The sequence below is a fragment of the Mobula hypostoma genome, chromosome 13 (genome assembly GCF_963921235.1).
Source record: "Mobula hypostoma chromosome 13, sMobHyp1.1, whole genome shotgun sequence".
In the NCBI taxonomy this organism is placed as follows: domain Eukaryota; kingdom Metazoa; phylum Chordata; class Chondrichthyes; order Myliobatiformes; family Myliobatidae; genus Mobula; species Mobula hypostoma.
Window position 1 is genome coordinate 95,658,133 of NC_086109.1, and position 14,548 is coordinate 95,672,680.

General features: G+C 37.4%; 1 protein-coding gene across 2 annotated transcripts in view; it reads right to left on the bottom strand.

The window, feature by feature from the left end:
- Window positions 1-14,548, bottom strand: part of dis3l (DIS3 like exosome 3'-5' exoribonuclease) — a 63,758-nt gene that overhangs the window by 48,664 nt on the left and 546 nt on the right. The window contains exons 2-3 of one of the 2 annotated variants that reach the window (XM_063066239.1): window positions 13,754-13,907; window positions 122-250 (exon numbers count right to left, since the gene is read on the bottom strand). In XM_063066239.1, the coding sequence (XP_062922309.1) occupies window positions 122-250; window positions 13,754-13,907 (283 nt within the window). The remainder of the gene's footprint in view (window positions 1-121; window positions 251-13,753; window positions 13,908-14,548) is intronic. The other variant, XM_063066240.1, reaches the window with a different exon arrangement.

The window sequence follows — 14,548 nt, forward strand, 5'->3', positions numbered from 1 at the left end:
CGTTTATGTTTTTAGTTGCCAGAGTGAACTAAAAACTTCTGAGATTAGTGTACAGTATTTTACATTAAATACAGTATTTTTTTAAAAGCTAGAAAGATTAAATTGAAAGTCAATGACAAACCTGGTATGCCATTTTTCTAGGGATTCTCCTTGTTCTCTTGGGACATACGAGTACAACTGAAATTCATTGAAGAACATAACACATTCATGACGAGCATCCTTCAGCAGGTTCCGCAGCTTGTTGTACTGTCTGCAATGATACAAATGATGATGTAACCACACTGGTCCAATAGTTTTTCCACAATTGCTCATTTAAAAAAAAGTGGACTATTCCTTTTCTGTTCTTCTATCATCGCAACTTGAAATTTGTTCCTCAATCACTGGAAGTGAGGACAATGGAATCCAGTTTTGACTTCAACACAGAGATACTTTGTTTGCAAAATACTTATGCATCTACAACATCTCTTTTTATTAAATTCTGGATTCTGACAAGGCAGATTCGGATTCATTTATTTATCACACGTACAATGAAATATACAGTGAAATGCGTTGCTGCGTTTGCAACCAACACAACCTAAGGATGCGCTGGGGTGACTTGCAAATATCGCCACACATTTTGGTGCCACCATATTCAGATGGTTGCAGAGGTATGACAATGTAGAGAAAGTAAAGGGAAAGATTTGGGAAAGGGATAAAAAAAAAATGAAAAAATTAAGTAAATAAGTACATAGGGATTGGATAATTATGTCTGCGGGCAGGAACAAGCACGAACAAATTGGGATATAAACACCTACAATGGTTGGTATATAGGCTTGTATGCAACATTTTGGACCAGTGGAAATAATCCAGAAGGGTTGTATGGAAACTATTATTACCATTTTTCTTAACAACTAATTTCATTACTTAGCCTAATAGGTTAGATTTACCACAGTACATAATTATCTATTTAAATGTTTATTTTGCTTTTATATCATCTCAATATGTACTTAAGAATGTATAAATAATTGTAGTTTTATACATATAAAAAAATGGAAAAGGTTATATGTGTGAAAAAAGTACATGATAATTGTGAACTCCTTATCCAAATAAAAATAAAATTAAAAAAAAAAATTGCTAGGGTTACCCATAGCCCTCTATTTTTCTACGCTCCATGTACCTATCCAAAAGTCTCTTAAAAGACCCTATCGTTTCCGCCTTCACCACCGTTGCCAGCAGCCCATTCCATGCACTCACCACTCTCTACATAAAAAACTTGCCCCTGACATCTCCTCTGTACCTACTCCCAAGCACCTTAAACCTGTGCCCTCTTGTGGCAGCCATTTCAGCCCTGGGAAAAAACCTCTGACTATCCACATGTTCATTGATTTTGCTTTACCCAGGCTCCTCGGTGACACTCTCAGTCAAAAACTGCCTTGAAGTCAAGAGTAGTCACCCTCACCTCACCTTTCATATTGTACTAAGGTAAGAAAAAATGTGGAGCTGAATGATTCTGGCCAAACCCAAAATGAGATGGTTTTCTAGTAATTTATTCCTGATATGGAGTCGTCAATGTACAGGATTGGAAAAAGATGCAGAGGATTGTAAACTCAGCCAGCTCCACCATGGGCACTAGTTTTCCTACCATAGAGGACATCTTTAAAATGCAATGTCTCAAGAAGTCGGCATCCATCATGAAGGACCCTTACCATCCAGGACATGCCCTCTTCTCGTTACTACCATCAGGAACCTGAAGACACACATTCAACATTTTAGGAACAGCGTTTTCTCTTCTGCAATCAAATTTCTGAACGGACCATGAACACTATGATTACCTCACTTTTTGAACTACTGTATATATAACTCCTTCTCTCTGGTCACCCTTGGGCAAGCTGTAGCACCTGTTTAGAACCCCCCACCCCCACCAGGTTCACGTGATGTCATGGGAACAGGTGGTGGATGATGGTATGAATAGCTGATACATATCACAAATCCTGGTTATGCGACCACTGATGCCAGGCAGACAATCTCTGAATGGCTGGGGTCACCTGTCTTATAAAGATACTGTCCAGAAGAAGGCTATGGCAAACCACTTCTGTAGAAAAATTTGCCAAGAACAATCATGATCATGGAACCCATAATGGCTCACATGATACGACACAGCACATAACGATAATAATGTTATAGTAATTTTATGTACTGCACTGTACAACAAATTTCATGAAATAGGTCAGTGACAAGAAACCCGATTCTAACTCTGAGAAAGCAGTGCTTGACAGCAGTGTTAATGACACCTTCCATCACATTGCTGGTGATTGAGGGTAGACTGATTGTTTAGACATACAGATTGGACTTGCCCTGCAGTGTGGGAACAGGATGAACATAAACCGTTTTCTGCATTGTCAGGTAGATGCCAGTGTTGGATCTGTACTAGAACAACTAGGCTAGAGGATCAAAGATCAAGTTAAAATTAGGAATTTAATTTGGTTATGCAGCAGCATCTAACAAGAATGTTTTGATAACAAAATAAAAGAGTTGGTACAATCTAATTAGCCAAAAAGAAAAGATCTTGTTGGTGAGGATCAAACTATTAACAGAAGAAATTAATGTTTAATAGCTTTCAATTAGATTTGCCTTACACAAGCATATTTTGTCTTTTGGTGTAGTCATGTAAATTGAAGACATGCTGAGAGTCAGCTAACAGAGATAAAACAGTATATTATGAGAATCGTGGAAAGCGAAATATTTCTATCTTCACCTGTGTCAATCAATATAAGCAGTGTAAAACTGCCCATTCCTCATTACTCTGCAGTTTGAAAACGCAATTCCATAGCAGTAAAAAAGACGTGATCATGTTTGTGTTTATCGGCATTTTGATAAGGAAAGTGACAGAATGTAATGAGCTTTTCGATTTCAACTTGATCAACACAAATACTAAGCTCAGAACATATATTAGAATCTCCAAGCCATTAATTACAAGTGCTTTATGTTAACTGTATACACAAGTATCAGTCTTACTCTTAGCAAATGATGAATAAATGCTTCTAAAACCTTATTGATTTTCAAAAATAGACAAAACAATTAAAATAGAAATAAAAATAATCACTCAATAAGTTGATAGCTTCAAAATAGCAAGACCAATGGATTTCCATTAAGATGAAGAATAATTTAGTATATAAATGAATAGAATAGAAAAAGAGTAATAATATGTATCAGAATCACGTTTATTATCGCCGACATATGTTGTGACATTTGTTACCTTAGCGGCAGCAGTACATTGATAACAATGTAGGAAAAATATATATATAGAAATTAAAAATAATACAAAAACAGAAATATATGTTAAAAAATGAGGTAGAGTTCATGGGTTCAACGTCCATTGATAACAATGTAGGAAAAATATATATATAGAAATTAAAAATAATACAAAAACAGAAATATATGTTAAAAAATGAGGTAGAGTTCATGGGTTCAACGTCCATTTCGTAATCCAGTATCAGACAGGAAGAAACTGAATCACTGAGTCTGTGCTCTGCAGCTCTAGCTACCTGGGTTCAATCAGTTGTTGGGTGCTGTCTGCATGGAGTTTGCACATTCCCCTGTGTATGTTTGCCCTGGCTACTCGGGTTTCCAAGTCTTACATGTTGATTAATTAGCCTCTGTAAATTACTCCCAGTGTAGATAGATGGTGACAGCAATAATTACGAGAAGGCATCATAAACACAAGAGATAGAGAGAAATAAACAGTCAATATGTCAGGATGAGACCCTTCATAAATCAACTGCTTGTTCCTCTCCATAGATGCTGAGTTCCTCCAGCACTTTGTATGTGTTAATCAGGGACGACAATGGGAACAATTGATGGGCTGAGTGGCCTAATTCTGCTCCTATGAGAATTTACAGGGAGAAAGAGTGTATTTTGGAAGTGGCAAAGGCTCTACACTGAATTGCCTCCACCTTTGACATCAGGAAACAAAATAAATTTAAAACAATATGCAAATGAAAAATGTTTTTGTTTCTTTAATCATAACATTTTGCTTTTTATATAATGGCTTATTTGGGATAAGCTCAAACTTTAAAATAATAACAAAAAAAATTGAGTGAGAAGAGTCTTAAAGTCCTTAAATATTCCAGTCAAAACAGCAAAGATAGAAAATTGTCCCAGGCATGGATGTCCATATAATGCACAGTGGGAATCAAAAGAGTAACAGGGACAAAATGAACAGCAATCTGCTAAACTGAACAGCTTTGATTAAAGTAGCCCCAGGCTTTTAACAGACGCTCATTCCTTAAGGGAAAACTTTTAAAAATGTCATTAGCAAGTTAATTTTCCTCACCCTATTACTGCTATCTTTGGACTACCTAAAATTTCTAGTAATCTTTCCCCTTCAGCCCGTAGAATGATTGCATTTCTTACTTTAATGGCGAAAAGATGTATTTTACAACATTGGAAAGAGCTTAATGCTCCAACTACCTCTTTTTGGTTTTCTCAGACGATTTTATGTTTGAATCTGGAGAAAATTAGAAGTAACCTTTATGATTCTTCATTTAAATTTGAACAGATTTGGGGACCTTTTATTCGATATTTTCATTTAATGTAATATTTACCCTTCTTGTTTTTTCTTCACTGTTTTAATGGAGGTCGGGATTGAGGACGTGATTTTAAGTTTAACTCTGTTTGGTTTCAAGTTAGCCCATTGCTTTGCTTTGCTTTTAGTTAGTTGCACGGTGGGTTTTTTTTTTGGGGTTTTTTTTTTCTTTTTTTTTCCATTGATATATATAAAATCTAGTATACTATTATGTTATCTTGGTTTCTTATGCTTAAATTACATTGTTTGTAGTATTTTCTTTTTGGTATTGTTATCTTTTGGAATTTTATTATACTTTAACATTGTATTAATGTTTATATGGCTTACCTTTTTTGTATACTTACTCAATAAAAAGATTTAAAAAGAAAGAAAGCAAGTTAATTTAACTAATTGTATAATTAACTATTTACACCTTCTTGAAAAAGGAAAACTACTTTCATTTAATTAAAAGCCCTCCAAAGCCAAACACATTTTGTTGATTCTGTATAAATAAATCAATTATCTTACATTTTCTCTATCATCTGTTTTCAAGTCTATTCGAGCCATTTACCCAGATGGATAAGAGAAACAAGGTCATACAGACAGAGTTTCAAAGGTAGGACCTCTAAAGGAAGGCAAGGTCGGAATTACTCCCAGTGCCATGTGTTACTAAGTAGAAATGAGACCAGAGCAGATGAATGCGTGGCTGGAGGGAGCTTATACACTTCTTAGGCATTAGAACAATTTTTTGCGGTGGGTGGCACCTGTATAAAATCAAACAGATTGCACCTCAGAAACCAGAACTGATCTCCTTGCTGAGGGGTTTAATTTTGCTAATGGAAAGAATTTAAATCAGCTCAGATTAATTTCTCCAACTCTCCTCCCTCCCTCCTCTCTTTTTCCTTTCTCCATTCTGGTTCTCCTCTCATCCCTTCTCCTCACCTCCCTCCAGTGCCCCTCCACTTTCACTTTCTTCACAGTCCACTATTCTTCTTCAGCCCATTACCTCTTCCTCCCACCTTCTTACTTCATCACCCCTCTCCCCCATCCACCTACCTCATCTGGTTTCACCTATCACCTGCCAGTTTGTATCCACCCCACCCCCACACAATCCTCATATTCTGGCTTCTGCCCCCTTCCCAGTCCTGATAAAGATCTCAGCCCAAAATGTCAACTCTTCGTTCCTCTCCATAAATGCTGCCTGACCTGAGAGTTCAGCCAGCACTTTGTGTGTGTTGCTCTGGATTTTCAGCATCTGCAGAATCTCTTACGTTTTAAAAGATTTTTTTTAAATTTCAAGTGTAGAGAAAAAGAGGGACTTAGGGAGGAAGATCAAAGCAGTTCATGGCCACCAAATGGAATGCAGCTACAGACAATTAGAAAGCCAGATTTTGAAAGCCAAAAGCACAATTTTAAATTGAATGTGCTGGAAGGCAGAGATATACAGGTCAACTGAGCTGCAAGTGATGGGAATTGAAATGAATGAAGACAACTTTATTTTTGGGGGGAGGATATTGGGTTTTATAGAGCAAAAAAGACTGGTGAAGAAAGAACTAAAATGATTGATCATAGAAGTAAAAAAAACATAGGCAATGATTTTCAGTAGTAAGAGCCCAGAGACAGGGTCAGAGATAAGCACTAATGCAGAAACTTTGTTAGAAACGATACCAAGGATTTGAAACTTGGAACAAGATTTTGTACAACTTTACTCAAACTTGAGCAAGTCATTAGGGAGGAGAAATAAGTTAGTGACAATAATTAATGACAAAATTTATGATGGCTATCAGCAAAAAGAATTGCAAGTCATCTATGACTTGAACAGACTACTAATACTCCATATTAATAAAATAATTCACTGTGCCAGTCCAGTGCATGATAAAACTGTAATCCTTCTGATAGGGTATCTGAAAAATGTGCCTGAAATTTTCCTATTCATTTATGGCACCATTATGCTTCAGCATCACATTAATTTTAGAAATATTGCACAAGATAAGCTTGGAAGATACTGGCAGAAGACAGTATTGCAGAATACGGTAATATTTTAGAATGTCTTACAAAGTGGAAGAAATGTCATCTCTCTATCAAAAAGAGGGTTCTGGAATAGGTAATGTTTTCAACTGAGGTGACCATTATTTTACATCCTTCATACAACCACTGTAGATTCAGAGGAGAAACATCACATTTCTAAAATACTCTTGAAAAGGTTCTACAAACAAACTGAAATCTCTAGGAATTCAGCACAAGTTATGAAAGTGGACAAAAACTGATTGAAATAGTTAACATTATGTGTTGGGAGTTACATCAGTTAGTGGTGGAAAAATACAGAACATCTTAAGGCTTGGTACTGGAACTACTATTATTAGAATTAAGATCTGTGAATAATGCCAAACCATGCAGTAATGTGGTAGTAGAAAATGCAATTCAGAAATCACAGAACACATTAATATATATCACAAGTCCAGAAATAAACAAATGTTTAAGTTGTACACAATTGATGCACTATTTATATTGTATTTTCTCATAATTTTATTTCATGCAATATAAGACGATAATAAACCCGATTCTGAAAATTGATACATTGAGAGAAGAATAATAAATATGAGCTGAACACTATTAGAGACACAAGTACAGGATGATAAAGACTGCACTGACTTGTCAAAGGGTACTTGAGATTTAAGGGGTGGGAAGCTAGGAGGAGTGGACAATGGCTCTATTAATTAATGATGATCTTACAGGAAAAGACTTAAGCTCAGGAAACCAAGAAGCAGCAGTGGCTTGGGTGAAGACAAGTAATAATAGAGGTGAGAAGTCCTTTTGACTCTCTAAAATGGCCAAATGATAGGACAGTGTTAAAGAAGAGATATTAGAAACTAATCAGATACAGTAAATATATGGCTATAATCATGAGGGATTTTTATCTATGCATAGATCAGAAAAGTGAGATGGCGAGATGTAGCCTGGATGCGAAGCACATGAAATAATTTTGGGATAGCTTCTTAGAATAGTTCTGGAGCCAACTAGAGAGCAGTCTATATTAGATGTGACATTGGCAACGAGAGAGGATTAATTAAAGATCTCATGATATGATTGCATTTTACATTCCCTCTGAAGGAGAAGTGAATGAGCCCATGACTAGCATTTTAAACTTAAATAAGGGCAGGTTTGAGAGCACGATATCAGAGTTCGTTAAGTAAACTAGAAGAGCAGTTCAAGGGATTAGTCAATCAAGACACAGTCACAAAAGATCTTTCAGAATACATACATCTCAACGAGAAAGGAATACTTCCAAGGAGAGGACCTGTGGTTGACGGAAAATTTAAAGATAGTATTGAATTTAGCAAGAAAGAAACAGCAGAGAATAACGAAAAGATTAAAAGGAAAATTAACCTATGAGATAAGCTAGCCAGAAACATAAAAGTAATTACTGGGAGCTTCTATAGATAATTAAGAAAGAAGAAAAGCAGATAAAGTTAGTATAAAGTGAAGATGGGGAATTACTAATAGAAAACAATGAGATTCCAGAAACAATGAAATTGGTATTTTGATTGGCCTGCTCTTGAGCTATATCTGGGGTGTATTCTCTATCAATCAGGAGTTAAAAGGTAGGCAGCTCAGAAAAATTATGATCATCAGGGTCTTAATACTGGGGAGCTGCATTCTAACAAAACTTCAGGTCTTGATTAACTTTTTCCCAGATTCTTAAATGAAATAGCAAGTAGGAAAGATGATATGTTGGTTTTAATTTTCCAAAATATCTTACATTAGGAAGGAAACTACAGGCCTGCTAGATAACATCTTTCATAGAAAAAAAACATTATAAGCTGTTGTTAAATATGTTACAGGAGAGTATTTAGAAAAAAATATCAAGGTGATCAGGCAAAGCCAACATGACTTTGGGCAAGGTGATTCACTTCTGACCTGTATATCAGAGTTCTCTGAAGAGATTTACTGTATTTAGATTTCCAAGTCATTGAAAGGTGCTATCAAATGTTAACACAGAAAATTAAAGCACATGGTGTATTTGCGTGAACAGAAGAATGAATGGCTAATGTATTAGGCAAGGTGAGTGGTGTGCTACAGGAATCAGTAACAGCCGAACGTTTCACCATTTGTATTAATGACTTCGACGAAGATGCTGAGGTCTAATTGGTAAATTTACAGACAAGACCAATTGGGAAAGTACTTGGGGAGAGGAGAAGAGGAGGCACAAAGGAATATAGATGAGTGAATGGGCAAACAGGGTATGTTAGCAAAAGGGAAATAGGATTTTTTTTAAAAATTGCCTCATTGGTGCAGAGGGATCTGGGTGTCCTGATGCATGATACTGCAAGTAATTAGGAAAGCTAACAGAGCATTATCATCATTTATCGAAGGGGAACTAAACAGAAGAGAGATTATCCTTCATTTATACAATAGAACAGAGGCACAAAATCTGGAGTACAACGTACAATATTGGTCTCTTTATTTAAGTTTATTAATGCATTAGCAGCTTAGAGAAGATTAGCAAATTGACATCTGGATTAGGTAGTTTTAAACGGTTGAACTGGTTCAGCTTTTCTCTCTCGTATTTGAGAATAGAAAGAGGAGACAATGGGAACATACAAGATCCTACGGAGTTTGGATAAAGGACACTTTCTCTCAATGGAGGCCCTGAGGAGTTGTGTATTTAAGACAGGTAACACAAAATATCTTTTTTGAGGCGCATGAATTTCTTCATTAGAGAGAAGTGGAAGAAGAGCCTATAGTATTCTTAAGATGGAGGTAGATTCTTGATAAGGGGTGAAACTGGGTGAAAAGTTACTAAGCATGAATGAAACACAGACTTGTGGTGTAATCGCACTGAATGGTGCAGTGGCCCAGGGGCTTCTCCAGTTTCCATTTCATACACAAACATGCCTGTTAGAGCATCAACCCACTCCTGACTATATAGTTAAAAGATATACATGACTTAGCATGGTACTTAACCCCATTCCCTTACCTACTCTCAGCTATGTAACTCTTATTCCATCCCATCCTCACTGTACCCATGCAAAATTCATATCCTTGCTTTCCTGATTGTAAGATAGGAAGTCATTCCTGCCTGTGGCCATCAAACTTTACAACTCCTCCCTTGGAGGGTCAGACACCCTGAGCCAATAGGTTGGTCCTGGACTTACTTCCTGGCATAATTTACATATTACTATTTAACTATTTATGGTTTTATTACTATTTATTATTTATGGTGCAACTGTAATGAAAACTAATTTCCCCCGGGATCAATAAAGTATGACTATGATTGAATATTTTGGCACTTTGCATTCTGCCCCCTCCAGAACCTCTCCTCACATAAACCTTCAAAAGCTCCATGAAAGAAAACGCAGGGATATGTAGGAGGGAAGGATTAGATTGATCTAAAGTCTCCTCCCACAGTCCAAAGACATACAAGTTATCAGAATCAGGTTTAATATCATTGGCCTATGTCGTGAAATTTGTTTTTGTGCAGTAGCAGTGCAGTGCAATAAATAATAAAAAGTACAAATTACAATATACAAAAAAAAGAAAATTAAATTGAGTCCTGCAGAAGGATCTCGACCTGAAACATCGTCTGTACTTCTTTCCTAGATGCAGCCTGGCCTGCTGAGTTCCTCCAACATTTTGTGTCTGCTGCTTGAATTTCCAGCATCTGCAAATTCTCTTATTTGTGATTAATTAGTAGTGTAAAAAAGGAGGGGATAAAATACTGATGTAGTGTTCATGGGTTGATTGTCCATTCAGAAATCAGATGGCAGAGGGGAAGAAGCTGTTCCTGAAACGATGAGTGTGTGCTTTCAGTCTCCTGTACTTCCTCCTTGATGGTAGCAATGAGAAGACTGCTTGCCCCAGGGATATGGGTGCCCTTAATGAGGGTTTTCGAGGCTTCGTCTTTTGAAGGTGTCCTGGATTCTGGAGAGGCTAGTGCCCAAGATGGAGCTGGCTGAGTTTAAAAATTTCTGCAGCTTTTTCTGATCCTGTGCAGTGGCCCCTCCATACCAGACAGCGATGCAGCGAGAATGCTTTTCATGGCACATCTGCAAAAATTTGCATGTGTCTTTGTGACATACCAAATCCCCCCAAACTCCTAATGCTGTCACGTCTTCTTTGTAATAGTATCAATATGTTGGGCCCAAACTCCTAATGCTGTCACGTCTTCTTCGTAATAGTATCAATATGTTGGGTCTTCAGAGATGTTGACACTCCCAGGAACTTCAAACTGCCCACCCTTTTCACTTCTGATCCCTCGACGAGGACTGGTATGTTGCTTCATCTTAACCTTTCTGACGTCTACAATCAATTCCTTGGTCTTATTGACATTGAATGCAAGGTTGCTGCTACTACACCACTCAACCAGTTGATCGATCTCGCTTCTGTACGGCCCCTTGTCACCATCTAAAATTCGGCCAACAACAGTTGTGTTGTCAGCAAATTTATAGTTGGTGTTTGAGCTGTGGCCAGCCACACAGGTGTAGAGTAGAGCAGAACAGAGAAGTGGACTAAGCATGCATCTTTGAGGTGTGCCAATGTTGCCTGTCAACCAAGGAGGAGATGTGGTTTCCTGGTGAGGAAGTCAAGGATCCAGCTGCAGAGGGAGGTACAGAGGCCTGGGTTTTGCAGCTTGTTTATTAGTGGGTAAATTGTCCTGTGATTACTTACTTACTTACTGCCCATACATCGCTGCTGCTGTTTAGGGCAGCAATTAAGATCCTCCAGCTCTGTCTGTCCATACGGTCACAGACAGATATAGAATGATTCTTCATTGTCGTTTCTGTAACTATTTTGTTTTACTTGTCAGTGTTGTTAGCCCTGAGCTTACCCCAAACCTGGAGGACCAGTGGCCCACTCTTAGTCTGGCCCCTACCCTTTGATCTGTTTGGCACTGATGACCCTACCAAGAGCCAAAACATAAAGCCCTGACTCCAGCCACCATAGTTCTCTGGGTCACTGAGGCACGCAAGCCTCCAAACACTACAAGAGGGTCCTGTGATTGGTGCAGGATTAAGTAGCGGGGTTGTTGGTGGTGTAGTTTGTTAGGTCGGAAGGGCCTGTTCCTCACTTTACCTCTAAATAAATAAGTAGGTTAAAGAGTCAGCACACCATTGTGGGCTGAAGGGCCAGTACTGTGTTATACCATTCTATGTTAATCCTTAACTACACTAAGTTACACCATCCCTTATTTATCTGCATTAACACCTGTTGTCCCCTCTCTCATAAGACATATCAAATTTATTTCCACATGATATAGAATGAAGCCATTTGACCTGTCATGGCCATGTTGTAGAGCAATCCTAATCCCAGTCACTGTATTTTCCCAGTAACCCACTTAGAAGTTAAAGTACTCTAACCTCTAAGTTTGTTTTTAAATAATTCTTTATTCTGATAATTGTTTAATGTTGTTGTTTTTTGTCACATGTCACACCAACACACAATAAATTCCCAATAAATACAGGGGATTCCAATTAATTGGGTCATCAGCTAATCGTGGCAACTGCTTATTTGGGACAACTCTTAAAGACCAAAAACTAATCAAGAAGAAAATCGGGATTCCCTTAGTTTATTTGGGAAACTATGCCACTTAATTGGGATAGGAGACTGTTGCTGAAGTTTCTCGTTTCTGTGCACTTGCGAGGCCATTACATGATATACCATGCTTACAACGAACAGTTTTTAAGTAGTGTCACTTATGTGTGCTTGTGTCCAAAAAACAGTGATTTTTGACACTGATAGTTGACAAGAAATAAGCAAACTCCGAACTGTTTTGCTCACTGCGGTTTCAAGCATTCAAGCTTGGAGTTGCCAGAAATGGCTGACAGTGAAAATGAAACAAGTTAGGAACTATGAAGAATTTGAAGGTATTGACAATCATTTTGAATGTTACAATGCAAATGAAGATCTGGAGGATGCAATCATTGACCACACTGTATGAAGGAAGTCCATCACCTGCATGAGGTGTCTGAGCTGATTTTTTTCCATTACAGTCAATCAAAAGAACATAGCAACATACACCAGAATAATTCCTCCATCAATAACTATTACGGACTACAGTTTTATGGTACTGTAGTAGTGTGTTAGTGTTCTAATTTGTTCTGCATTTCCACTTAAATACATAATTTGTTACTCAGTTAAATGGTAGCTTATCTTTTTTGTACGTTTTTAACTATTTTCATGAAACTGCAGCTATTTGGGGCAGCTGCCTAGTTGAGCCAAAATGTATTGGTCCCAATATGTCTGAGTTAACCAGAATCCACTGTACATGTAAATGTATATGGCAAATAAGACCCTTCATCCTTCATAAATTATCCCCAGATTGTGTCACCCATTTACACTAGTGGCAAGCTACAGTGACCAACTAACCTACCAACCTGCAGATTTTTAGGATGTGGGAGAAAACCCCAGCACCCTGAGGAAACCTGTAGCTACAAGGAAAATGTGCAAACTCTACATAGTCAGCACCAGAGGTCAGGAATAAACCTGGGTGTTCGAAGCTGCGAGGTACCAGCAACATTAGCTGTCCCGTTCTAAAGATTATATATTATAACCTGTAATTGTTTTGCTCAAATAACCAACTATTTCCTTGCTTTTCTTCTATCCCTTGTAATTTCTTTATTTAGAGATACAACATGGAACAGACCCTTCCGGCCCAACAAGCCACACCAACCCAGCAACCCACTTATTTAATCCTAGTCTAATCACAGACCAATTAACATACTAATCGGTTTGATTTTGGACTATAGGAGGAAACCAGAGCATTCACAGGAAACCCACATGATTATTTGTTGAATAAGAATTCTTTTTTCTTCGACTCATGTCCTTTTTTCACTCCTTTCATGTCACCTTTGACACTTGCTCTCACAATGCCATCTTCTCTGTATATCCTCGAATGGCTCCAATCATTAAACTTTTAAAAATAAACCAATTTATTTGACTGAAACTTTTACTAGCCTTCCTAATCCGTCCACTTTTCTCCCACTACCAGCTCGTTAAGTTTGCTATGAATTCTGTATAAATACTAACAAATGAATGCAAATGAATTAAGAACTTGAACTAAAACTGTCTGTATTGTTTTGTTATGATAGTTGCGAAGAAGCGATCAGTTAAATGAGTTCTGGGGAGTTTTCTACTTAGTAACTATACTGCATTTTATGCAATCTTTAGAACCATCAAACGACCATCTACAGAGAAATAACCAGCACTAACCTGCGTCCCTTCTGGTGCTGGACAGCCTGACAAGCTGTCTGCATGAAGATAATGCCTCTTAATTCAGGAAACTCAAGTATCTCCAGATAATCTTGCACCACTTTCCAGTCAGGTATCACATAATGTGTTGCACTTTCTGAGAGCAATTTCCCTTCTGAAATATTAAGTTAATATAGAACTAAGCAACAGCATATTACAAAAATGATAACTACACTAACAGGATATTAGTTTTAGAGAAACGTTTTGATTTTTAGATGGGCATTAAACTGATTTTTGCTAGGTCTGATTAATGTGGAAGACCACTCTGTACTATTTGAAATGCAAGGATACCTGTGCAAAATTCATCGATTCCTCAACCAATAAAGGTAGTTTCTCAAACTATTTGTTTAAGGGCTATTGAGATTTTTGTGCGGAAAATGGCTGGCAGGTTGACTGGCATATCGAGGTTGACTACAATTCAAAAATAATTCATCAATTGTACAGCTTTTTGAGATATGTTGTAAAATGCAAATCGTTTCCCTATTACAAGATTCCTTAAATGTGATCATTATTTTAATTAACGATCTTTATGTAATTGTGTACCAGCCAACCCTCTGAAGTCGCAAGGTTATGACACAAATCCGTGTGATTTGAATGTTTATGATCATACTCCAGTGAAGGGCCGTGGGAGTGCTGAGGTGCCAGATTGTGGTCCCAACATCTTAGACATATAAAAAAAATTCCACGGTTGTAATTAAAGATCAGAGAGCTCCAGAGGATAATATTCATTCCTCAAACACCATCACCAAAACAAAT